At 28.1% G+C, this 26,033-nt stretch overlaps 3 protein-coding genes across 4 annotated transcripts in view; 2 read left to right on the plus strand and 1 right to left on the minus strand.

Moving 5' to 3' along the window:
- Positions 1-2,574: 2,574 nt before the first annotated feature.
- LOC148226046 (opsin-3-like) lies at positions 2,575-6,384 on the plus strand. The gene is made up of 7 exons (XM_088203692.1): positions 2,575-2,768; positions 2,824-3,039; positions 3,097-3,227; positions 3,285-3,411; positions 3,608-3,801; positions 3,865-3,966; positions 6,264-6,384. Exons 4-7 carry the CDS (start codon positions 3,370-3,372, stop codon positions 6,382-6,384), a joined length of 459 nt encoding a protein of 152 aa, XP_088059818.1. The 5' UTR covers positions 2,575-2,768; positions 2,824-3,039; positions 3,097-3,227; positions 3,285-3,369.
- A 3,823-nt stretch (positions 6,385-10,207) lies between these two features.
- LOC148226047 (cell adhesion molecule 2-like) lies at positions 10,208-15,315 on the plus strand. The gene is made up of 7 exons (XM_088204051.1): positions 10,208-10,327; positions 10,411-10,587; positions 13,279-13,484; positions 13,571-13,706; positions 14,545-14,684; positions 14,741-14,909; positions 15,050-15,315. The coding sequence occupies exons 2-7, from the start codon at positions 10,536-10,538 to the stop codon at positions 15,142-15,144; spliced, it is 798 nt and encodes a 265-aa protein (XP_088060177.1). The 5' UTR covers positions 10,208-10,327; positions 10,411-10,535; the 3' UTR covers positions 15,145-15,315.
- Positions 15,316-18,968: 3,653 nt separating this feature from the next.
- Positions 18,969-26,033, minus strand: part of LOC148226048 (uncharacterized) — a 57,244-nt gene continuing 50,179 nt past the window's right edge. Inside the window, exons 1-2 of one of the 2 annotated variants that reach the window (XM_088203893.1) lie at positions 19,919-20,017; positions 18,969-19,751 (exon numbers count right to left, since the gene is read on the minus strand). In XM_088203893.1, the coding sequence (XP_088060019.1) occupies positions 19,026-19,751; positions 19,919-19,936 (744 nt within the window). In that variant the 5' untranslated portion in view covers positions 19,937-20,017 and the 3' untranslated portion in view covers positions 18,969-19,025. Of the gene's footprint in view, positions 19,752-19,918; positions 20,018-26,033 lie in introns of those variants that run through there. The other variant, XM_088203892.1, reaches the window with a different exon arrangement.

Consider the following 26,033-nt stretch of genomic DNA (forward strand, 5'->3'; position numbering starts at 1 on the left):
TCTAAATAATATAATATTTAATACAGTGTTTTGAGATAAGCTCAAAAAAAGGTTATAAAACATATTTAATATTTTTTATCAGAGACATCTGTTGTACAAAGTAAAAATTTTTTTGTCATCGCTTGCTAAAGAACTAATGAAGACAAATATATTTTCTTTACAGAATATATAGATGACAGTAATTTTGAAATTATATTTAATTTTAATCTATATTATTTCCGAACTTTTTCGTCATCATTTAAAAATATTAACCCTTTGAGTAGTGAGTTAATTTATACACATTTGGTAATTTGTTGGTATACACCTGGAAGTAAGTTAATTTTACATATTTTACCATAATTTTTCTGTTATTATTTATTATTATTTTATATTGTATTTAAAGTAAATTAATGATAAAAATCAATGATTTTCAACCTTTTATTGCTTAGATTTATTTTACTCCTTTTAGCATTTGTATGTTTAAAAATAATATTTTAATGCTTTTCTATTATCAAATTTCGATCATTTATTTCACATATTTTATATATAGATATGATATTCGGCTTTTGTGGATTTTTTTATATCAATTCAGAGGCTCTCAATATTTTTTATCAAATTATTTTAAAATATTTTTTGTTATGATCATTTATTTCGTACTCAATAATTTATTTTTCTTATTTTCCATAAAAATCATTTACACATTTAGTATATAATGATGGAAGGGATAGCTCTGGAACTGACTGTGTTGACGCAAATAGAGTATAAAAGTATAGTTATTATAACTCTTATTTTCTCAAATTTTAACTCAAAAAAAGTTTCCAAAAAGCAAAGCAATTTATTTTATTTATTTTTAAAGCCAAAGGGTAATTTGACTTGAAGTGTGTTCTCTCTGGTGTCTTTCTTCGTTTGTCTTCTTCGTCTCTCATCGCTTCTCTGTTCCTGTGACCAATTGTTACTTCTTTTATAATGCCGTTTCAATATAACTCTGGCGAATCGCAGATGAGAATGTTTGCGAGTCAATTGCATCGCTTCTTAGACACACTCTGTGTTCACGCCTTAAAATATATCAAATAAAATATATAAAAATAATCGCCTAATTTAAATACAATGCTCTATTTATTTATCTAAAATAGCTACGTTTGACTTTCATATGTAACAAAACCTCAAAAAACCCTTGGTGGCAAGTAACTTAAAATAATGAGCTAGAAGCGGCGGTAAACGGCTATTTTGAGAAGCTTGAGAAATCGTACTTTCAGGATGGGATAAAAGCATTGGAACACTGCTGTATAAAATGTGTTTGAATTGAGGTAGATTAAATTGAAAAATAAAAGTAATATAAAACAAAACAGGTATACATTTCATTATTATTATACATAGAAGTAACTTATGTACTTTTAATAATTTTTGGTTAAAAATTCACTTCGAAAAGAAATTTTGTATCATGTATTTTAATAAATTTATACTAAATTTTCAAGAATAATGTTTAAAACTTCTATATATAAATATTAACATGTAATATGATATAATACGTTTTAGCAATTAAAATGTAAAAGGCATATTATACAAAAACTATTGAATGTTTTAATTGTTAAAAATATTACATTTATATGTTTTTACTGAAAAAATATTTGACCTGCAGATCATATGATTATTTCACACAAGCTATTCTATAATCTTGTGAATTGCTGATTTTGTATATTATGATACTTTATTTTATTTCCTGTGCTTATTCGGCCTTCAGAGATTATTTCGACTTTACCGCATTACTTTTTACAAATTGTTAAACATAAACAAAAAATAAGTACTAAATAACTCATATTACAAATATAAATAAATATAACAGTTACTTAAATTTAGAGATCCGAATATTATCAAATAGCAATAAAGATAAAGCTTATTTTTTTATATAATATCGCAAAAAATAATGAAACATTTTCTTTAAATTGACAACATTTTTATTGTATATATATTTATACACCACTAAATTGTTTCAAATTAAATATCTTATTTTCTTGTTAGTTTACTTTAATCTTTGAAAATTTAGTCACTTATGTTTGTATATAATTTTAAACAATAAACCTAATTTTTTATAAAAATTATTAAATTATAAAGATCTGGTTATACATTAAAATTTTTTTCCATACTATCAACTAAATAAATATAATATTAAAATAGTATTTATTTTTATTTTATTTAATAATAATATTAACACTAGCAAAATTATAAAATTATATAAATAACCAAATCTTAAAAATATATACAACCATAAAATTTAATCTATTCTACTCGACACCAAGATTTAGTGTATTATGAAAAATTAAATTGTACAATCAGCGAATTGTATGCTTATTTTTTATTATTGCATTAAGTTTATACATTGAAATACAGTATAAATACATCATAGAATTTTCAATCAAACCGAGTGGGAAGCGACATTCATTGTCGGACTGAACTCACTACCGATCAAGCATCAGTATTATTTAAAACAGAATGTTTTCTAACAACTTAAGCGTCTACGAACCCTTTATTCAAGCTCTTAGTGGGTAAGTAATACTCAATAATTATATTAAAATATAAATATATTTTAAATATTTTTTTAGGGCAGACGATCTGAAAGTACATATGCTAGGATGGAACTTCCCATTAGAGCACCAAGGATTGGTACTTCCTCATTAGAGGAATTGCCAAGCAATATCCAAATACTGGCATCTCGGGTTAGCTTTAATTTATTTCATGTTGATGATTACATCAATAATTGGCAATGGAATAGTCATATGGATCTTTTCGACGTATGTATATATGTGTGTATATTTATATTAAACCCATTCAATTATTATTTGACAGCTCCAAACCATTAAGGACTCCAAGCAATATGTTCATTATTAATTTGGCAGTGTTTGACTTGATGATGATGCTCGAAATGCCCATGTTTATCGTCAATTCCTATTATCAAAGACTACTCGGTTATGAAGTAGGTTGTGGTATTTACGCTGCTTTTGGATCGTTGTCTGGAATTGGAGGAGCTATTACCAATGCTGCTATAGCATTTGATAGATACAAGTATTCTTTTTATTATTAATATATAATTCCGTAATAATAATTTAAAATATTTTATAGAACTATATCGAGTCCTATAGATGGTCGCCTCAATAAAATACAAGCAATTATTCTTTGTACTTTTACATGGTTTTGGGCAATGCCTTTCACAATTCTGCCATTCTTTAATATTTGGGGCAAATATGTTCCAGGTTTGTATTGAATTTACATATTTAATTATTCTTTATTAAAAACATATTTTATTTTAGAGGGATTTGATTATTTATCTGAAGATCAAGACACTAAAGTATTATATATGTTGCTTGCATATTCGTTTGGAGCTACTGTATACCAATGGCTTTAATAAGTTATTTTTACACTCAACTTTTTGGACAGGTATTTATTATTGATTTTTTTGTCATCGCGAGCAAATCGATAGTTATTTTAGGATTTAAACTTTTGTGGGATACATGTTTATTATGATTTGCTGACAATTTTCACGTAATACGAATTTTTTAAAATACACTGCACAGCTAATTTGATATATCAATATAAACATAGTGTTTTTTTGCTTTATTATTATTTTATTTAGGTTCGATCACACGAAAAGATGCTGAAAGACCAAGCTAAGAAAATGAACGTAAAATCATTTGTAGCAAATCAAGATGCTGCCAACAATAACATTAACATCAGAATTGCAAAAGTGGCTTTTACAATTTTCTTTTTGTTTTTGTGTTCATGGACTCCGTATGCAATTGTTGCAATGACTGGTGCTTTTGGTGATAAGTATGTTTGATATTATTAACATAAAAATATATATTATTAATATTTGTGTATTTTTAAAAATAGGAATATATTGACACCTTTATTGACTATGCTACCTGCAGTTTGTGCTAAAATTGTATCATGCATTGATCCTTGGATTTACGCCATCAATCATCCAAGATACAGGTAATGTAAACATAATAAATATTGCAACATAAAATTTTTAGCAACATATTTTAGAATTATAGATTTCTTCAAAATATTGCAATAATATTTTTTAATTTAATTAAGCTTAAATAATATATACTAAGACACTTACTTTTTTGATTTATAATTTTGTTTTAGCTTAGTATTATACTTGTATTTAAAATTATTGTTAAGTGCATAAGAAATGTGTATCATTTAAAAAATATTATAGTTTTTAAATAGGGGCTAATTTTTCTATAAAATTTAATTATAGAATAGAGAAATAATAGAAATAATGTATTATCAATTGTCCCACTTCAAACTTTAGATTGTTTTAAGTGGTAGTGAGGGTTTTTCTTGTTTCTAATATTTAGGTATTATTATTAAATTAAATCTAACATTTTATTATACACAGCATTATATTTTCTCTAGAATAACATGATTATGAAAATAAAAAACAAAAATTTAATTCATATGTATAATACTATATATAAAAAGACAACATGCTTAGTTGCATCTAATTTTAATAATCCCTTAAAAAAATACATGATTTATTTTGTAGCAATTAATAAAAATAAATTATTACGTTTTTTCCAAAAATCAAAATAAAATTTAAAATAAATTTAAAAATTTAGAACAAATAAATTATTTAAAAAAAAAAATTTTGTCAAAGAAAAATTGTAAAATATGATTTTTTTAAAATTGAAAAAATATACTAAATTAAAAAATATCAACTTAATTTAAAATATCTACAAAATAAAAAAAAAATTGATTTTACACAAAAATATAATAATTTATTTTACAAATAAATATAAAAAATATAATATATTAAAATTGAAAAATATTATTTCTACAATTCCGTAAAAACTAAAAACCACTTGTTCAGTATAGTTCACTTCCCATGAATAGAAAGAAAAGTAAATGTATTATATGAATAAGTTAAATTTAATTACTTTTAAATGTAAAATTTTAAAATATTTTTACTAGTAATAAATATTCAGGTACATTGCAAAATAATATCAATCTACTGAATATAACAAATTAAGAAAAAGTAAAATATTTTACAGAGTTTAGACTTTTTGTAAATAAAATACTATATTACACACATAAAAAACACTAACTTAAATACGTTATTACAATTTAATTTTATTTACTATTTATTATAAAAAGTACATATAAATTTTATTGTGAGTATCACAAAAATAGATTTTTAAAATATGGATGTTAAATATTTAGTTACTTTGATTTTAATTTTATTTTTAAAATAATATACTTACTTTATTCTCGTCACAGTTTTTTTAGCATTTGTATGCTTTCTATTTTAATCGTTTGATTATTTGTTACGACTAAATGCAATACAAATATTTATTCCTGTATTTTTTTGTTAGGAATTATTTTTGCACAAAAATGTATAATCAAATTTTAATTGTAATTTAGGAATTCAGTATAATTTGATTATAATAAAGTAAATATCTTAACAAATATTAAATAATTAATTAAATATCTTATTATCTTGTTTATATTTTAGTACTAAATTTTTGTTAAAACATTTTTGCCAACACAAATTGTGATTCCTAGCTAGATGTAATTTGAATTATCCATCATCATAATTTTCAAAAATAGATTTTGGTCTTTATTTTAATCATATATATTATTTACTAAATTTAATTTAATTCATTTTATTGAAATTAAAATGGCTAGAAAGTTAAACAGTGCAATAATAAAAATATTATAAAATAAAACAACAATATATCAAATCTCGAAGGATTTTAAACAAAAATATTTACCTGAAATCTAGACTGTATTATTCGATATTTTCCGGGAAATCTCGGTTTAGAATTTTTTTTATTTTATAGTAGAATTGACAAATGGTTCAAGTTAATTACAAATGTTAAATTTTTAATATAAAAATTGGTAGATAAATTACAACTAAAACAAAAAATATAACCTAGATACATTACATAAATTTTGATAACAATTACAAAAAAATATTTATACAATGTTTGTATGAGGCAGTGCTTTGTAGATGTTTTATGTTTGATAAAAGATATCTAATAATAATGTTATTAAAATATAGTGGATTATTATAGTTGATTTTCTTCCTGGGATGATCATATAAATTATATTTCTAAATTTTAGTTATCACGCATTAAATATATTAGTTTGATAATCCTTAGTTGGACAGTATATAGAAAATAAAATACAGTAATTTAATCAAAGCAAGAATATTTAATCTAAATCTTTATTGATAGTTCAAAGTTTATGTATTATTAACATATGTTTAACTTTAACTTTAGGAAAGAACTCCAAAAAAGATTGCCATGGCTAGGAGTTAAAGAACCTGACCTGGATTCTACTTCCATAGTCACAACAACAACATTGAACACAATAAATCAGGAGACAAACCCAGATGCTTAGATTCTATTCATTATTTTTTTAAATATGTATTATTGTTTTGATGATTTTGACCCGGCGCGTTTAATAGGTTCAACGAGTATGTACCGTAAGTAATATAACATTGTAATATAATATTTATTTATTAACATAATATGATACGCTTGATCGAAAATAAACGATTGAAAGAGGCAATACATTGAAGTTTTCTCTCCGGCGCGATATTAAAAAATGTTGGCCTAAAATTTTGCGGCCAAATGGGGGCCAAAACAGGACACCCACAAAAACGACGACAGACCCGAAGCGCAATCTATTATGGCATTTATAATTCATGAGGTCGGGGTGTTGGTGTCTGCTCCATTTTATTGTTCACGCCCGTTTGCCAGTCGCGGTGCATCACCTCATGAAAGTGTCTACCCACTTTACCCCTTAAAAGCCAACCACGATTAAAGCGGATATTCACCATCGAAAGACTGGATTTAAATTATTGTGGTGTAGCTAAATAGAAACACGTTATAAACGTATAAGTATATGGGTGTATACATCGCAATAATTATCCACATTGGAATAATTTATGGTACTAAGTGATACTTAAAAAATGACTACTTAATATTTTTTTTTAACAAAAAACATGTTTAAGAATGTTTAATTAGTTTTAGAATTAAAAAAAACGCATTACTGGATACACTATTAATTTATATTATTATATAATCACGTCATGTGTCATTAAAAAAACAAGTTGATTGCTTATCTAGACTGCTTTTCTCTTACCTTTAAAGGTTTCATCTGTGTCAATTTTATTTATACAAAAACGAATTTATTTTATATACAACTAATTTATTTATTTTTATTGATTCACTACTTTTTAATTAAGTAATTGCCATGTCTGTTAGGTATGTCTTTTGGTGTTGTCAGATCTACAACAAGTATTTTGGCTTCTTCAGTTTGGATGGCTTTTAGTCTGTCCCGGTGTATTTGTTTATTATTTCGTCTTTGCTGGATTTAATTTTAAGATCATTGTGTATACTTTAGGAACGTATCAGGAAGCATCCATTTTCATTCACAAAACCTTGTTCTAAAATCGCTATTTAGCGATTTATTTAAGCAAGTCTTTTTATTGAATGTAAACGTTATGTAAGTGGATTTAGTCTTGTTTGCTTTTATTCTCAATTTTTTAACTATTTTTTTATGTTATTAAGGTTTTTCTGGAGGGGTCTCAATGTGTCTTAATAGAAAGCCTTCACAGCTGTATCTTTGGCAAATGTCGCTATTATTGTTGATAGTCGCCATATTTTAAAAATCATCTGTACATGTTAGGTAGAGTACTGGTTACACTTCCCTGTGGAACACCGGAATGGATATCTTTCAGCTCCATATACTCCGCGTCAAAAAAAATATTTGGTAGATTTACTTTTACATCATAGAGGTGCAGTATTTTTTTTTACACTCAAAATCATTGCTGATTTTTATTATTATCCTATGAACTTGCTCTATAGACTTTTAACTATATATTAAATAAAAACTAGTGTATTATATTTTTTTACAGTTAATTAAATATATATTACTATCCAGTTATTTATGGTATTGTTGGTAAACGATGATCGTAATTTTGTTGTATTGCATATTAAAATATATAACAAAACTAATCTTTGCCCTCAAATAGAAATCACAAAAAATGTATTTAAAATATAAATATATTTAAGTTTGAGAACATCGTCGTCGCGAATGTGAAGAGATTTATCTAGATGCAAGGACCAAAAACCTCAAGTGTCATTTTGATGTAGATAGTGACGTCGGCCTCGCGGTACTGGCAATTTTTAGAGGAAAGCTGCTGGAGTTGCTGTCAAAATTATCATGTTGATAACAAATTTTCGTCGAGTTGTTTGGTGATAAAGCTTCATGCTTAGTTGCATGCATATTTACAACTATGCATACAAAATAGCAAATATAAATATACAGGGTGAGTAAAAATATTTTTTTAATAATTAGGTACTACCAAACATATGCACCTATAAATTACTAACACTATATTTTATATATAAATGCCTATCAAATATATTTTAAACTGTATAATATTACGGGTTTTATATATTATAAATAATTAAATCGTCCTTAAAGCACAATAAACACAAATATATTAATATTTGCTTTAATATGAATTAGCAGCTAGAAATTACTACTGAAATTACCTAATCAAAAATAGAGTAAAAATTGGCAAAATTTACATAGTTGATTTTTTTATTAAAACATATTTTTTATTTAAAATATGCAATCATAATCAATACACACAGAGGATATTTATCTTTATATAGAGCTAGAAATATTTGTTAAAAAATATGAGCTTAGGTAAATTGACATGTTTAGGTTACCTATGAATAATTTAAATAACAGTGGTCTTTGGTGTAAATTCATAAGAAGTTAGATACTCAATTGATAAAAAAAAAAGTTTAATGCCATAACAAACTTTGTCAAAGGCTGTTTCAAAATTTATAAAGATAATATCTTTAAATTTTTTAATCCATAAAAATCCATAGATCCATAGATTAGACTGAAACCCTAAATTGATTTACCCCCGTCGCAAATTGTGAATTATGTGGGACGAAAACCATACATGTATATCTTATGAAATTTGCTGACAGGGATTGTAAATATATTTATGGATAATTATTTAAATAATTTAACCGGCACCAGGAAAGGCAACCGGTCTATATTTTTCAATGTTTGAAATATAACCCTTTAATAAATCATGGTGACTTTCATGCATTTCTGCAGATAAGATAATAAAAACTTTTTTAGAGATAAATATGAGCTTTAGAAAAAAAGAAAGGTTTATTTCACCTTTAGGAAATAGAAATGGTGTCTGATTAAAATTAAATCAGACACCATTTCTATTTCTGGCATCAACTTACCTAAGCCATATTTTAAATTCAAAAGCTTAACTTGTTTGATAGTTAATGATGACCAAGAATAAAAAAAAGCAGGAAAAATCACATGAACTGAATCTCCAGAACGCTTTATATGTATATACAACCAGCTAGATTAAAGCATTTTAACAATCAAATCAATCTATGTAGAAAGTTTGCATATAATATTTTAATTTATTAATAAACATATTATTGAACTTCTACGAATCTCAAGTTTTTCTTAATTGAACTGTTAATTAATGAGTGAGGTATAAAAACAACTTCACTGCGCGGCCAAATCCTTCTTTATGCATTCTTAAAAAACCTCAACGGTTATTATTAGAACATGAATTAATAGTAATTAAATGTGAAATATAAACCTATTGAGTATTAAAGATGTTTTCTAAAATTTGACATTTTTATGTATTGTTTGGTTAAAATAAAACTTTACTTATAATTTTTACGAGGGCATAAAAAAGTCCGATCATTAGTCTTTTATATTTTTCTAGACTTTAGAGTAACGTTATTAAATTTATATCGGTTTTAATTTGTACATATGTATAATAATTTATTTTGATTTTAATTTTGACTGCAAAAATGCTGTTTTATTCACCGTCTCAGCGCGACATTGACGAAAGGCGGTAGTTAAACTTTTAACTATAAGATATATTTTATAGAAAGACTACTTTATCCATTAAATGGTTTCTCTCCGCCGTAAAGCTTTCGCAGCGTTCCAAAAAAGAAAAAAACACAGTCCGTCGAATTGATGTTTGCCCTACGTACATACGTAATGATTTATGTTTTATTTTGTCAATAATAAAACAACCTCGCGGGAAATCAAAGTATGATTAGTTTTTCAGTTATACGTTTATATTGTATTACAATTCATTTTTCAAATGCGTGCTATTGACGTTCAACTTTTTTAAAGTCGGCGTCAAAGCTTTCCAGTTACCGGCGAGCTTTCGCGGTAACCAGACGTTCTGGCCAGAGCTTTTCAATCAACTATTTCGTGCAACTTTACATGCGTGCTAAGAAGTTTAATGAAACTCGCTATTGAATCGACGGTTCGTGCACTGATATTTTAACTCAAAAACACAGTTGAAAATCGTATAATTATACATAATTAACTCATTACTTTTTTTTTCAGGCATACACAATATAATGAAGACGGGCATTTAAATTCATTTTAATTACAAATACAACTAGAAGTACAAATGTATTACAGATTAATTAAAATATGCCATATTTTTTATATATAAAATTAAACCAGAAATGAGCAATCGCCTAGCAAGTGTCACTGTAATCTTACTGTTGATCACGCGCGGTAAGTTGTTTTTATTTATTAAAAAGTAATTATCATAAAACTGCTCTTGAGCACTTCGCGCAAAATTACGCGTCTTATCTCGAAAGAGATGTAAGGAAAAAAAAATTCTGACGTTTTGATGTACCGCCTGTTCTAATATTCAGGAAGCATTTCGGTGTCTGTGTGCGCAGACAAATCAAAATACTATGTTGGACAGATAAGGCAAAAAGCAACGCTGGAGAGGTCTGAGTACTCTCTTTGATGTATTCGGTGTTTGTGTGCGAGTCTTCCTTTTGACTTGCATTCCCATGAACCTAATATAGTTTCAAGCTTTTCCGACTGTTTTCGGTAATCGCAAAAACTGATACAAACGTTTGAACCCATGAAAATCAATTATTGTTTTTATAGTAATGTATATTTATATTCCAAGCTCAAAGAGTTTCAGGATATATTTTTGTTTTATCGACTGCCAATAAAACTTGCCAGAATTGTTTATTTCTTTACCAAATATAAATATACCAAAATATATCAAAAGTTAAGTATATATGCAATTTTATTTAATTTAAGATATATTTAAAAATCTATATTTATTTAAGAGATTTTGGACATACATCATGATTGTGCGTAAATCTTGATTTGATTACAAAAAACAGTGTTAATATATTATTTTTTTAAATTAAAATGTATTCTACTTATTTGATAGTTTCAAGTAAGTTTATGTAATAAATATTATTTATTTATCTTTCAAAAAATTTAAAAAATAAGATAAATGTTTCAAATTAAAAATACTTGAAAATAATGTTAAGTGACAAAATTTTTAATAACCACAGTGTCATTAAAATGCAGATTTTTTTCATAAACTTTATTGTAACTTCTTCATTTATAAACACATATTTCTTTAAATAGATTTTATTTTCTTGTACCGTTAATTATTTTCGGATTTCGTGAAGTTTTGAAATCTTTAGATTATTCTCCAAATTATGATTCTTCTTAGAACTAATTTATCGAATAATTCAAGAGTTTTTCTGTCTACTAAATAATTATTTATTAACTGCAATTATTAAATATATATAATAAAATTTGACAGTAATAATAAAAGTATTTATTACAAATAGATATATTATCTGGCGTTAAAAATATTATACATTTATAAAATTAATTATAAATTAATAAGAATGGGCTTGTTAAAAATGATTTTTACGCAAATCTTGATAATTTTATTTAAAATAAATTATATAAGATTAGAAACTTATATATGCATTTTTATTAAAATGTTGCATTTGAAATTTTAGGTATTTTTGCAAGCTGTATATTATTTTATGAAAATTGTGAAACACTTCATTTTATAAATAAATTTTTAATATTATAATCATTAATTCCTGAAAATTTCAAAAGTTAATATTATCAAGTCTTGCGTAAAAAACATTTTTAACAAGCTTAAAGGAATTAATTTTATAAATGTATAATTGAAGAACAATACTGTCTTTCTTTTTACCAACAACTTAAATCATAATAGTTTAGCAAAATGATGTCTAGATTGCAAAAATTCGTAATTTATTACTTTTATATCGTCATTAAAAGGCTCAAACATTTTTATTAAAGTCGACACTAATTTATTGTTACGATTTTGTCCTAAATAATGCATCAGTAAAAATCGTCATTATGCGGTCGTAAAAGAATAATGCCGATTCTGACTGTGCACTCGTTACCGCTAATCTCATTTATTGGCACTAACTGTCAAACCTTAAATTGATCTTGCAAATAACACACAGGAAAAATTTTCAATACTTATCCTATATGTATTTATATACTTTATTATACAATTTTTAAAATATTATTTATTATAAATATATAAAATATTAAACGTTACTTATTTGCCTTTCAAAATTAGCAAAGACTATAAATAGTTTAAAACATATGTTTATTTTACAAATAAAACCATTTTCACTATGTTATACACATATAAATACACAAAATACAATAGGTACATGATTTTCAGATTTTATTCTTATTTAATTCAATATTTTACATAATAAACGTCACACGTAGTACATATGTATATAAAAGGCCAGATATTAGAAAAAGTGTAATGTTAATTTTATATTAAATATATTCTGAATGTAAAAAACAAATAAATTACTGATCTGAATAAAAATAATTTAACTAAATTTTGGCTAAAGAATATCTTCTGAGAAGATTTATAACAATAAAAATTAAAATATTACTCTAAATATAAAAGGTAATTAAAGTAATATAAATAATTCACAAATTATTTAAACTTGTATATATTGACATCTTTAAGTATACAATTATGTTGCATATGCAATAAAATATATGTTCAAGTCGCAATTAATATGATAAATAAAATAATGCGTAAGTAGATGTACCCATAAATCGAGAAGTAGTGAAACAGTTTTATGTTTTTACATTAAAATTGAAATCAATTAACGTAATTTATTTTCACCTAAAGTAATCGATCTATTGAACAATACTAATAATAATATTTTTTTATTTTAAAAGAAACATGTGTGTCATATAACTGTGATTTAGTACAAAATATAATTTAAATGAAATTTCTTTAAATTCTGAATAATATATTTCTTTTTTTTTAAAACAATCTAATTCACATTTTAAAATAAAGATTCTACTACAGCAAAATAAATATGTACTTTTGTATTATAGCTTAATATAAAATATATTTTTTCTTTTCAGAAATGTTCTGCTTGACCATGGAAGGTATAATCATACCACCATATGTGCATCAAGGAGATGCCACTGAATTGCGATGTCAATTTCGATTAGATAAAGATAATTTATATTCAGTCACGTGGTACAAAGATCATGAAGAATTTTACAGATACGTTCCCAGAAACAATCCAAAGCAGCACACTTACAAATTAGAAGGAGCCAATATAGACGTAAAAATATATTTAATTAATAATTAAAATTTCGCTCACCTATATACATTTGTGTATTATAAAATCTATTTTTGTTTCTCTAACAGCAGCAAAGATCTGGAGTACATGTTGTGAAATTAAAAGCTGCCACTCCAGCTGCAAGTGGAGTATATCGCTGTGAAGTATCGGCAGAGGCTCCATCTTTTACTTCAGCGCATGCTGAAGGTCGAATGGACGTTGTTTGTGAGATTCATAACCTTATGATTTTAAGTGTTTTGATTAGTACAGCGAATACATATCATATTATATTAAGTTAAAAAAAATTGGTAAGGTCTATGCGAATTATTCATTTAAAAAGCAGAGGTTAGTTATCTTCAATTTCTTATTTTCTTGTTGCTAATATTGGTCTAAATATATATCTGAGATGGCAAGAAGAAAATTCGCATTTTTTGCTCAATTTCATTTTTAATTTTTTTTGCTGCATAATCAATTTAATATTAATATTTTTTATATATATAACTATAAAATTATTTCTCGCCGCAAGACTACAAAATTACATTACACCGTTTTATTTAAAAAATCGACGAAAACCGAGGTACCACTGTAATTATAATTTCGACCGATTATCACAGATTAGGGTTTCGCAGATTTTCCTAATCTCAAATGTAAATATTGTAATGAATATTTAAAATAATATTGAGCTAGGTCATGCATAGTAGCATCTATCGATTGCTAGCTGTTATGAAAATAAATATTTAATAAACTATTTGCCACTTATTTACATTGCGTTTATTTAAATGTAACTTGTTGCAACGAAAGAGTTACAATAAATACATAAATAAACTCTCTGACTACCGTATCATTATTATTAACACTACTATTACTATCATTTAATGTCATAAATATAAATTGGGTAACATCTCTTTAGGGTAAAAATTATAATAATAGCGCTTTGTACCCTTTATTCTAATAAATATACTTCAAATATTTTACATATTTAAAACAGCAAGTAATCACCATAAACTGTGAGATTTACACATAATAATTAAAAATCATTGTTAATTTTATTATAATATTTCAGCACTTCCAAAAAATAATCCTGAAATTACTGGAGATATATACCCCAGAGATTATAGAGAAGGCGATATAATTAATATGAATTGTACAGCTGATAAAAGCCATCCACCTGCAAAAATAACGTGGTTCATCAATGACAGACAGGTATAAAAAATAAATAACTATATATATCATTTGTTCTTATCATACTAATATTTTAGGCATCATCCTGGTATGAGCTCAGAGATGATTCTGAAGGAAAATCAATATCGAGCTTGCGTCTTCAGTTGGCAAAGTATAATTTTTACAGTGGAATATTGACGATTCGCTGTAAATCTGTAATTGGTTCTCTATCAGTGCCCTTGGATGTTAAAGACGCATTTTTATTTGGTATGTACAATTTCTAAATTAGAAACAAAATAGCATAAATGTTTTTTTGCCAAAAATTTTATATTTTATTTTTTCAACGTTGACTTCTTAGTGTATAATATCACACATAATACGCGTATTTAACATATTTATAATTTTAGTGAGAGGATCTGCTCATAGAACACAACTATCATGGGAAAACTTGGAGCTTATAGTATTTTACGTTTTGATAAAATATTTTATATCGTATTTTTAAGAATAAAATTTTTATATTCATTCAGCGGCAATAGTTTTGTGTGTAATAAACAAAAATATTATTTTATGTCACAATATTAATATCACGACGCAATACTAATTTATAAAAAAAATTCAACAATAGATTATGTTATAATTTTAATTATAAAGAAAATAAAGAATCATTAATCATGTTTGAGTGTTTTATTTATCCTGTTGTTTTGTATCTATTAACTTAATGTATAAGAAAGTTCATTCTCCCAAATTTTAATGCTTTTAATAAAATAATAATTTTAGCATATTAATAATAAGAAAATCAATATTTAAATGTTACAATATAACAATTAATGTATATGAACAACTTATATATTATTGTCATACAAATTAAATGATTATTTATTAGATTTAAATATATAAGTGCATGGTATGTTGCATAAGACGCAATTCAATCAGGCGCGTAAGGTGAAATACATTTTCTTCCGCTCGCTCGCGTGCTAAGTGACGAGAGTGAGTGAGAAGAAGTGTGTAAAAAACCGCATGTAACGCACGGACTTATCTCTCACTCACTCTCGTCACTTTACACGCAAGCGAACGAAAAGGAATGTGTCTTGATGATAAATATTTTAAATATTTTAAAATAAATAAATATATTAAATGTGTTTTGACCGGATAAAGATATAGTTCCAGCTGCACCTCCAGAAACTGCAATTCCTAGAGCTGCGCCACGGAGAGTAGGTTCTTATATGGTCTTTCTACACACATAAAAAACTTGCGCTATTAAGTCTACGGCTTAGCCATTACTAAAACGCTAACCACAAAGCATTCTGTATTTAGTTTTACCACAATAAAAATATGCTTACAACAAATCGAATCATTTCGTTTTTACAACAAAAAAAAATGAATTTTTTGTTTATATTTATTTTAGTCACAGCTTTTTTATTCTATTTTTAAGAATCACAATAGCTGTATATGTTCCAGATACGGTGCTAATGCAAAGATATGTGTAGAATTAATTATAATTTTTTTTACCTATATTTGCATCAATGCCGTGCATTAAACAAGTCATACTATTCCATTTCTACAAAATTCCTATTTGTTTAAGCACAGCCTAATTAACGAACAGTGAGTTGCAATTTTGTTTTTGATGATGAAATTTAACGCAGTACTTAACTTTGGGAGATGATATGGCTTGAATATTGCCCGTTTCTCTTTCTCTCTCTCCCATCTCTCTTGCTGACGCTGACGTTTTGATCTTATGATTGTAGACAAACATCCCGTAGAATAAAAACAATAAGTATAAAATACATCACAAAATCAGTATTAAATTACCGGAAAGAATTTCTTTGCGGTTGTAATTTAATATTAGGCAATTTTTCGGCAACAATGTTATTGACATCATATCTTTAGAATAAAAAAAAATAAAACATCAAGCAAAACAAAATAAAGAAAGAAAAAACTATAAATTATAATTTAAACACTCGCGAAAAACTAACACATATTATATTTTTTCTAAATACTTACCACTACTTAAGAAACTTTTCATTTTTTTTATTTTTCTTGTTTTAGTATAAAATATAAAATTTATAAATATATTTTTTTTATTAATTAATATTTTAAATGGTTTGCGAATATTTATATTATTTAATTCCGTGATTTATCGCGCAGTTCTATATTTCCTCAGCAGTAGCGTAGCTAGGATATGTGCCGCCCGGGGCAATCCTTAAAATTATCGCCCCCTCCTTCCTTTTTTTTGCAGGGGCATAAAATCAGCATTTCTTAAAATAATAAATTAATTATTGTCAAGCTCTTGCTATTCGTAGACTTACATAAATTTTAGTTCATTCATGGTTAAGAACCACACTAGACGATTTTACCGCGAATATGCCGCCCCCAAGCAAGTGCCGCCTGGGGCGGCCCGCCTCCGTAGCTACGCCACTGTTCCTCAGTAATACTCACGAATTTTCAGTAACTAAGACTTCATGAAAATGCCATAATATTACTATCGAAATATGGAATCGTAAGTTCTCATCACAATGAATGCCAAATTTAAATATTAATAATATAATATATACAGCAATTAGACTAGTTAAAAATACTTTAAATATATCTATATTATTTTAAAACTATTTTAAAATTATTAATATTTATTAATTTTAAAATGTCTTCAAATAATTGTATTAGAATATGCTTACAATTATTTTTAGAATACCAATTGCCATTCGAAACCAAAATCGTCAACTGCTTTACTTAACCAGTTTAATTAAATGATTTTCACGCGTCCATTTTAAAATAAACGTTTTTCGTCAGAATGTGTTGGTCATATATAATATTATGGTACGTTGAGGCTTTAAAGTGTTTCCATTTTATAAGCCCTTTCTACTGGGCTCCATACGTGTGCTTTTCCTCACCCTATGGGTGTTTCGTAGAAAGGCAAACAAACGCGTGGCGATTATTGTTTGTACTAAGCACTGCGCGGTTGACCAAACGTATATAAAGATAAAGCAAACAAATCTAACAACTCTGCCGTCAAAGGGTTACAAAGTTGGAGATATGTAGAAAGCACAAAGTGACTCGCTGGACAAAATTCTTAAAATTATGAATAAGCTTATTTATTTGCTATGTATTAAATATACAAATGCAATTTTTTATGTAGTAAATAATAAATTAGAATATATAGATAGTAAATATATTTATCTGGTAATTGAAAGTATGTATATAAAAAAAATATTATTTTTTACAAAAAAAATCTTAGCTGTTGCAGTACACCCGGCCATTTAGCAAGTGCATAACCATGCACTGGAGAATCTTTCCAATTTATCTCTCACACTAGAAATGCATAGGATCTCTTATGAGTTCTGTGCCGAGCCAGTCTGCGTTTCATTCTAAACTTCTTATCAGATACATATTATTTTTTATGCATGCACATCAACGCACAATAAAGGCGAACTTTTAAACATTGCCCAGAAGGCCCGAGCTAATGTTGAAGAGATTGAAAAAATGCACATTTTAAATATCTACTTTGGCAATACAAAATAGCTTGCGTACAAATCTATAGATTTTATTAGATTTAATATGTTTCAATCTTAAATTTATTATATAGTAATAAATTATAAAGAGATATATAAAAAGTGCATTACAATAACTCAATGGTCTAACGATGTGAGTTGTGATAAGAACTTTCTATTAAATAAAATTCATTAATAAGTGATTCTGTAAAACCTCTCTCTCACCAGGCCAGTCCTGACGCCAGGATTTCTTTAAACCTTTGCATTGTTAGGCTGCCATATCAGATAATAAAGCAATCCAGCAATATAGCGGGCAGCTTTATGCCAAGCTTGCGTCCTCAGCCGGGCTCCCCCATTGAAGATTCCACCTCATGTTTTGTGTTTAAATTTAAAAATTACTTGAATAGTCTTCGTATCCAAGATCCTAAAAATAAGCATTTTTAATAGCGATTTTATACAAAAAAAATGAAATTATACTATAAAAGTTTATAGTTATTAAAATATATGTATAGCATATAATATGTCAAAGAAAAGTAACATAAAACTATGTAGAAAAAACTTGTAGTGATAATAAAGATAAATAACTGGTAGGTGCTGTTCTTATACTGCCAAGAAACGAACTAAATAGATTATAAAGATATACATTTAAAAATATGTTATTACAATATATCTACTAAAACTCTTTTATAAGATATAACCACATGTAAGAGCGAATATATTGTATATTAATTAAACCGAATTTTATTGATACATAACACCAGATGTTATACTAATAACAATATGACTTTATGGTTATCTAATGATTAAACGGGTTTGTAGTTTAACCTAAGAATAATACACATTTCTTTTTATATTTTAATTTATTATATTTTTTTAGCCAATCAACAAAATAAATTATCTAAACAGTGGAAGACAAAATTCTGAATCCTTTCTCATCAGCGATCCAGTTGACATCTACTAATTTTCCTTCAGGAGAAGTGTATTTATAAGATCCAGTCTTGGCAATGACATACTCCCATCCATTGTCAGTAGAGATAAGCTTACCTTGTTCCTTGACTTCGGTACCATCTGGACTTTGGAAGCCAACAGAATATTGATTCTTGTCGTCCCTCAATTGGACGTGACTATTTGGAGGTGCCACAACTGTGCGTACTGGAGAATCGATTATGCGTGCTGGAGAATCGATTATGCGTGCTGGAGAATCGATTATGCGTGCTGGAGAATCGATTGTTCGTGCTGGAGAATCGATTGCACGTACTGGGGAATTAATTGTACGTACTGGAGAATCGATTGCACGTAGTGGAGAATCGATTCCACGTACTGGAGAATCGATTGTACGTACTGGAGAATCAATCAAAGTGTCTTCGACTGGAACAATTTTTGGTCTCTTTTTAATTACATTCAAAGATCTCAGCAGAGTCCTTGGAGAATCGCGTTGAGTGCTCGTCTTGGGAGATGGTCCTGGTAGTGTCCTGGTAGCCACTGGACTAAGCAGCAATAGATTCGTACTTTTTTCAGGAAGGCCATATTCTTTGAAGGGTGTAACAGATGGAAGTCCATACTCCGATCTGAGAACGGCTGCCGAATATACTGATGAGGCAAACAACAAGAAGCAGAACGTAACCTGAAAAATAAAATAAAAAATATTTAAATACAACAGCATCTATGAGTCACGGGATAAAGCTTCGTATAATAATTTTGTATTGGGTCGCTAGGGGTTGAATAATAATAATATCTGACTAAAGATGTCGTTGATATAATGATAAAAATATTATTTTATGCATAACTCACCCCACCGAAGCGTGCCATGCTAATGTCAACTTGTTGACAGCTCTTGTTAGACAACTGATGTTTCACAACAATTTTCAAAATTTATACTGTCACCTTCAGACTGTTATTTCTAAAACCACATAATTAAGCCAGACGATTTTCCAGCTAATTTGTCGGAACAGGTTCTAGATAATTAGCAAATTCTAGCAAAATCAACGAAAACAAATTGACTTATCACTAATGATTCATTTTCGTTACAGTCAGATTTAATATTATTAATTTGTTTGGTGATTAAATCTAGCAAAATAATAATAAACTTACGATTTTTAATAATACACAAATATATCAATCGCTTATAATATAATAAATATATATTTAAAAAAAAAACATAAAATGAGTTGACAAAAATTATATTATCGATTTTATAAAAAGTATTGTATATCTAAATTGCTATTTTAAAATACCATGTTTTTAATTTTTTATTAGCTTCTATTTCAAAATAATGGAACGATTTTAACCATTTTGTATTTCTCAAAACATTTAAATTTGATGCGCTTTGTTATAATACTATGTTTCAATTAGTGTTAATTATTAAAATTTCTTTCTTTGTATATAATCAATTTAAAATGTTGTAATTATAAATACAATTTCAGGGAAGGCAAAATTGTTTATGGTTTATATTTTTCTTGAATAAAATCTACAGCATATTTACTATGAGATATGCATCTTAGTACTTAAATATTTAATTGGTTATTCAATTCAAGCAATAATATAAATATAGGTTATAATTCAATTAAAGCAATAATATAAATCAACGTCATAAAATTAGTAAACAAATATGTTATCAAAGCCGATCATAATAATTTGAAAAATATTAAAAAAAAATTTTATAAATGCAAACCAAACCTCCAACCCTGCTCTCCTGCACTTACAAGTCATCGACGAAAATATTTCTGCTTAAATCACCATAAGAAAATTCCGCCGGAAAAGATGATCTAAGAAATGTGACAACATGATACGATCTAATCTTCATAGCAACTCTAGCTTTTTCTGTAAATCTGAGTTATTAGTTGCCGCATGTATGCCATAAATAAAGAGCCAAAAGAGCAGAGTACTCAGATTGGATTCCTGCGGTACTCCACATGAACGAAACAGGTATTAACGAAGTACAAAATACGATAGAAACCGAAGTTACTCAGCTTCCGAAGTTGCATGGACAGCGGACAGACAAATCTGTGTTTTTCCTGACCACACACGATCAGATTTGTCCGCCATACGTGTATGGCCAACTTATGATCAACTTTATCGAATGCTTTTTAAAAGTCGGTATAGAATACATTGACCTGTATTTTAGAATCGATGGATTTATACCGCTTTCTAAAGGCACATGAAGTAAAAAGCAATTGTTCTAAACACTTGCCACATGCTGACTTCATGGACAATAAAAAATAGTGGATGTTTTGTTAAATCTTACATGTATTTATATTAAATTAAGAAGTTTTTTATATTTCCAGAATGGTTGTAAATAGCTACCTAAATATATAAGAGAGCCTTGAGTTAAGTTCAGATCATTCAGCAGTGATTTTGACTTTTAGTGAAGGAATAATTAAGATATAAATTAGACCAGCTCTCACCAACAAAACGACAGATTAAGAAAGTTTTTGAGTATAACTGAAAAACTGCATTAAGTTAAATGTGCAATTAAAAACAAAACAAGCTGAATACTACTTCAAGTACATACAAAAATCAACTTGAAACAATACTAAAGAACCTATAAATCAGTAAGCAATAACTACACAATAAAAATAAGAAATCTGGTATATGAAAAAATAAGGCCAAGGAGAATATAACCAGAAACCCTTAGAATAAAAATATTTTAAATAATAAAGCACGACAATTAAAACGAAAAATTTAGAAACCAAAGGAAGATTAACTATATAAGAACTTTAATAATTTAACAGCAGATAAAGGTACAGGAGATGTAACTACTTATTCCGTTGCGTGCACCACTGCCGTTACCGGTATTTGGGCCCTACGAGTCCAATATTTTGTAAATTAAATTATTGCTCATAAATACTAGTTTTAATGTTAATGTTTAAATAAGGCGTAAGGTAACCTCCTCGGTTGTCACTCAAAAGGTTAACAATAAATAACAAAAAAATAGTAATTAAATTGCTACGGAGCCGATTAGCGAGCGTTATCCAAGCCAAGTACCTCTCCCACCGCCGCGGTGTTGCCAGCGCACCACGTAGCTCAAGGGTAGCCAAATAAATCCGCCTCCCACATTATGTATAATCAAACTTGATTACCCTTTATCTTGCCCTTGATTACCGTTTATCGTCGTCGCTGTCGTTCATCGACTGTTAAATGCTTCTAAAAACTAAGACAAAGTAGAATACAAAACCGAATCTATTAGCAGATGACCAGGAACATCGAAATTTTCAATATAAAGTAATGTATTCTAAGGAAAACTTTAAGATGATTGGCGAGAAGTAGGAACTTAAAATTATAAATACCTTATTATGCATGACTTTTACTCCGGCCAGCGAACGGGATGAGTAAAAGTTTTGAGATGGCACACTATAGTTTTTCAGATCAGGCACACTAAGTATTGATATCAGAGCTCATTGCTGCAGTTTAAGTTATAGTAAAGGGAAATCGCCTCTGAAATCTGGTCTTGGTGTTATAAAATGTGAAAGACTAGCTGACATAATATTATATAAAAAAGGACAATTATATTATAGCCCTTTGAAACATAAGATGGTGGCTTTCTAGCAAAACTTTTTACTATTCAAAAATACTAATAGCTGAAACCAAAGTGGTGAACCTGCAACGTAGAAAATTTTTAAAAGAATTTGGAGTCTGGTACCTGACTGAAATTTTTTTGCAGCTACACGTGCGATCTGGCTTTGTGATACAATTTCGATTGACTTAATAGGTACATACTATATATTTTTAGGGCCGTACGATATATTTAAAACTCGCTTTTCACTGGGCCATAAATTTATGTAAAATTTCACAAATCAGATCGTATCTACGTCACACGCATTACACCCCTCTATCCATCAAGTCAACTGACTTTCCATATATTTTCATCTACTTTGATGCCACTTTAAACACGCGCGTGTTGCAACAACACACGCACGCACACAAACAGTCGTAACTGTGACAGAAGGGCCGGGGCTATAATTAAATGCGTTCTGAGAGAGCCACAAACGGTGTGCAGCATCCGTCCAATGACGTCAATTGTGATCTACTTAAGTCCTACAACGACGGACCCGTCATTGACATCGCGGTTGTTTCGTAACGATACCTAGTTGATTGGAGAAATGTTAATGGTTTTGACACGTGCCGGTTACGGCATTCACAACATGCTATAATTCAGAGAATGTAACAAACCCTTAAGAAGAAGCGTGTAAATTGTGGATAAACGGGGATACAAATGTGAAGTAGTCTGTCCGTTAGTTGAAGATTGTTTCACACGATTGGGTTTGTTTGCGCTTAGTATTTAAATATTTATATCTGGAAATCAACAGAAGTCAAATAACTATCTATAATATAATTGTTCTAAGCCGCTTCCGGACGCGTAAAACTTTAAATGAAACATTCTCCGTTCAAAAACTCTGTAAATCGTATCGCTTTGTATGAACAATATATAAATAATACACGTAAACAAAGGAAATATATTTAATTATAATAATAAAAACAAAAAATGAATTTGCTTCATTGCTTTCCAAGGCACCGGTAATGCGTTCTGTTGTTTCGACCAATAAAAAATAAGCATTCAAATATAAAACAAGATGGCCGACAGTACCGTGACAACAGTTTCAAATAATTATTATTTAATAATAAAATTTTGCTACGCGACAATATTATTTATTAATTCGTCATTTGTTTGAATATAAATAATCGGATTGCAAATTAACTAGGTGTGTTATAACTATGTTAACTTAAATATATACATAATGTGTTAAGGATTAGAAGAATACATTGATTAAACTAGATAAACAATCTTCGTAATGAAATCTTTAAATTTTGAATTCCCGGCGACGGGCTCCGAGGCCGAAAAGTGAGTTTATCCTTTAATAAATAATCCGATTGCAAATTAAATAGGTGTGTTATAACTAATCAAATTAAATATATACATAATGTGTTTAGGATAAGAAGAATACATGGATTAAATTAAATAAATAATCATAAAACAATCTTCATAATGAAATCTTCAAATTTTGAATTCCTGTCGCCGGGCTCCGAGGCCGAAAAGTGAGTTTTTCCTTTTATATTACATAAACATTATCATTGCTTCCGATTTAATGCACATATACGTTGGCTTTTAAGAATTTCAAATAAACCAGGTATGTTTTAATCGCGTATAATATATCATTAGTATGTATGATGATTGAAAGTTAGTCGATCAAATCGGTGCTGTCACAGTGGGAACGCTATACACCCTAGATACGCTCCACGAAACTTGGCCGCAAAGCGAAAAGCCGTATAACAAATCAATTATTCTAATACAAATTCATAGAAATTCAATGGGATCGGTTCCAAATTTGTTAAATATGTAACATGGTTTATCATTTAAAATGCATTTTATCTTTTTAGTTCATTTAAATCAAAAATACATACATAACAAGTACATACATTTGTACATAAAATAATAACAGACTCCAAAAACCAACAATAATCCATAAACAAAAATGAAACAACTTCATGTTACATAAAATATGTGTATGAATGCATACATATTTTTTTTTAAAATGGCTTTAATCTGAAGACGATGAAGAAATGGTAGCCTGCAGATCACTGTCGTTCTCATTTTTCGCTGGTAAGGATGGGCCTGGCTTAAAAAAACTGTCCAACGTTGTTTGTCTTGCCTTTTTGTCTCTTTCGTTCTTCAGTGATTAATAACAGCTAATGGCTGAGTTAATTCCTCGAGAAACTTTAGCGCTACGTTTGACGTCAGGATCGTTTTCAAGGAAGATGTTTATTCCTTGTTCGAAATAGGAAAAAGCTTTTGACCAATGACAATTTTTTTGATGTTAGCTGTTTGAATACAAAAGGCTCTGTCTCTTCATCAAATGCCGGTTCTGCTTGCAACTGAATGAGTTCCTTATATGAAAGGGGTTCCCTATCAGCTTCAAGTAGATCAAGCACATCACGTTCGTTCAAACCTTCAAAGCCGAGATCATGTGCTAGATCCAAAATGTTTTACCTAATTTCAGGAAGACTATTAACTTCTGCATCAGTACTTTTTACACATTCTGGCCATATTTTTTTTCAAACATGGTTCATTGTTGTTAATTTTAATTCCTTCCATGATTCACTGTTACTGTTAACAGCATCCTTGATGTTATAGTTTTTCCAAAATGTTTTAATTGAAGATTTACCATCGGTTTCCCTTATAAGTTGTCGGAAAGTTCGGCGTAGGTAATATGCCTTAAAAGTGGCTATTGCGCCCTGATCCATTGGTTGGATCAAAGCTATTGTATTTTTCGGAAGGTACTCAATCATGACATCTTCAGATAGTTTGGATAAATTAGTAGGATGCCCTGGTGCATTATCCAAAATTAGCAAAACCTTGTTGCTTAAGTTATTGTCTCGCAAATATTTTTTCACTTCTGTGCAAAAGTGATTTTTGAACCAATCCTCTAAAGTAGCTTTAGTCATCCAAGTTTTCTTGTTGGATCTCCATATTACGGGTAATTGATTTTTATTTAGTCCTTTAAGAGGCCTTAGATTTTCGGACAAATATAATAAAAGTGGTTTTAGCTTAAAATCACCCGCGGCATTTGCACCAAGTAGCAAAGTTAATCGTTCTTTAGACACCTTATAACCAGGCGCAGATTTTTCGGTTTTTGAAATGTACGTGCAATCAGGCATTCACTTTCAATAAAGCCCTGTTTCGTCTACGTTAAGCACTTGTTCAGGTTTATGACCACCTCTTTCAATAATTCCCTTTAAAATGTTGAGATATTCCTTAGATGCGGCCTCATCGGCGCTAGCCGCTTCACCTTTCATTTAAAAATTATGCAAATTAAATCAATTTTTAAATTTTTTTTAAAATTGACATCGAAAAAAAGTTTTTTTGCCGTTATAGCGAAACATTTTAGGCCGTAAATCGAAAACGTGCCTT

This window comes from Plectrocnemia conspersa, unplaced genomic scaffold, assembly GCF_051122295.1.
Source record: "Plectrocnemia conspersa isolate PC_06_02 unplaced genomic scaffold, ASM5112229v1 ptg000014l, whole genome shotgun sequence".
Taxonomy (NCBI): domain Eukaryota; kingdom Metazoa; phylum Arthropoda; class Insecta; order Trichoptera; family Polycentropodidae; genus Plectrocnemia; species Plectrocnemia conspersa.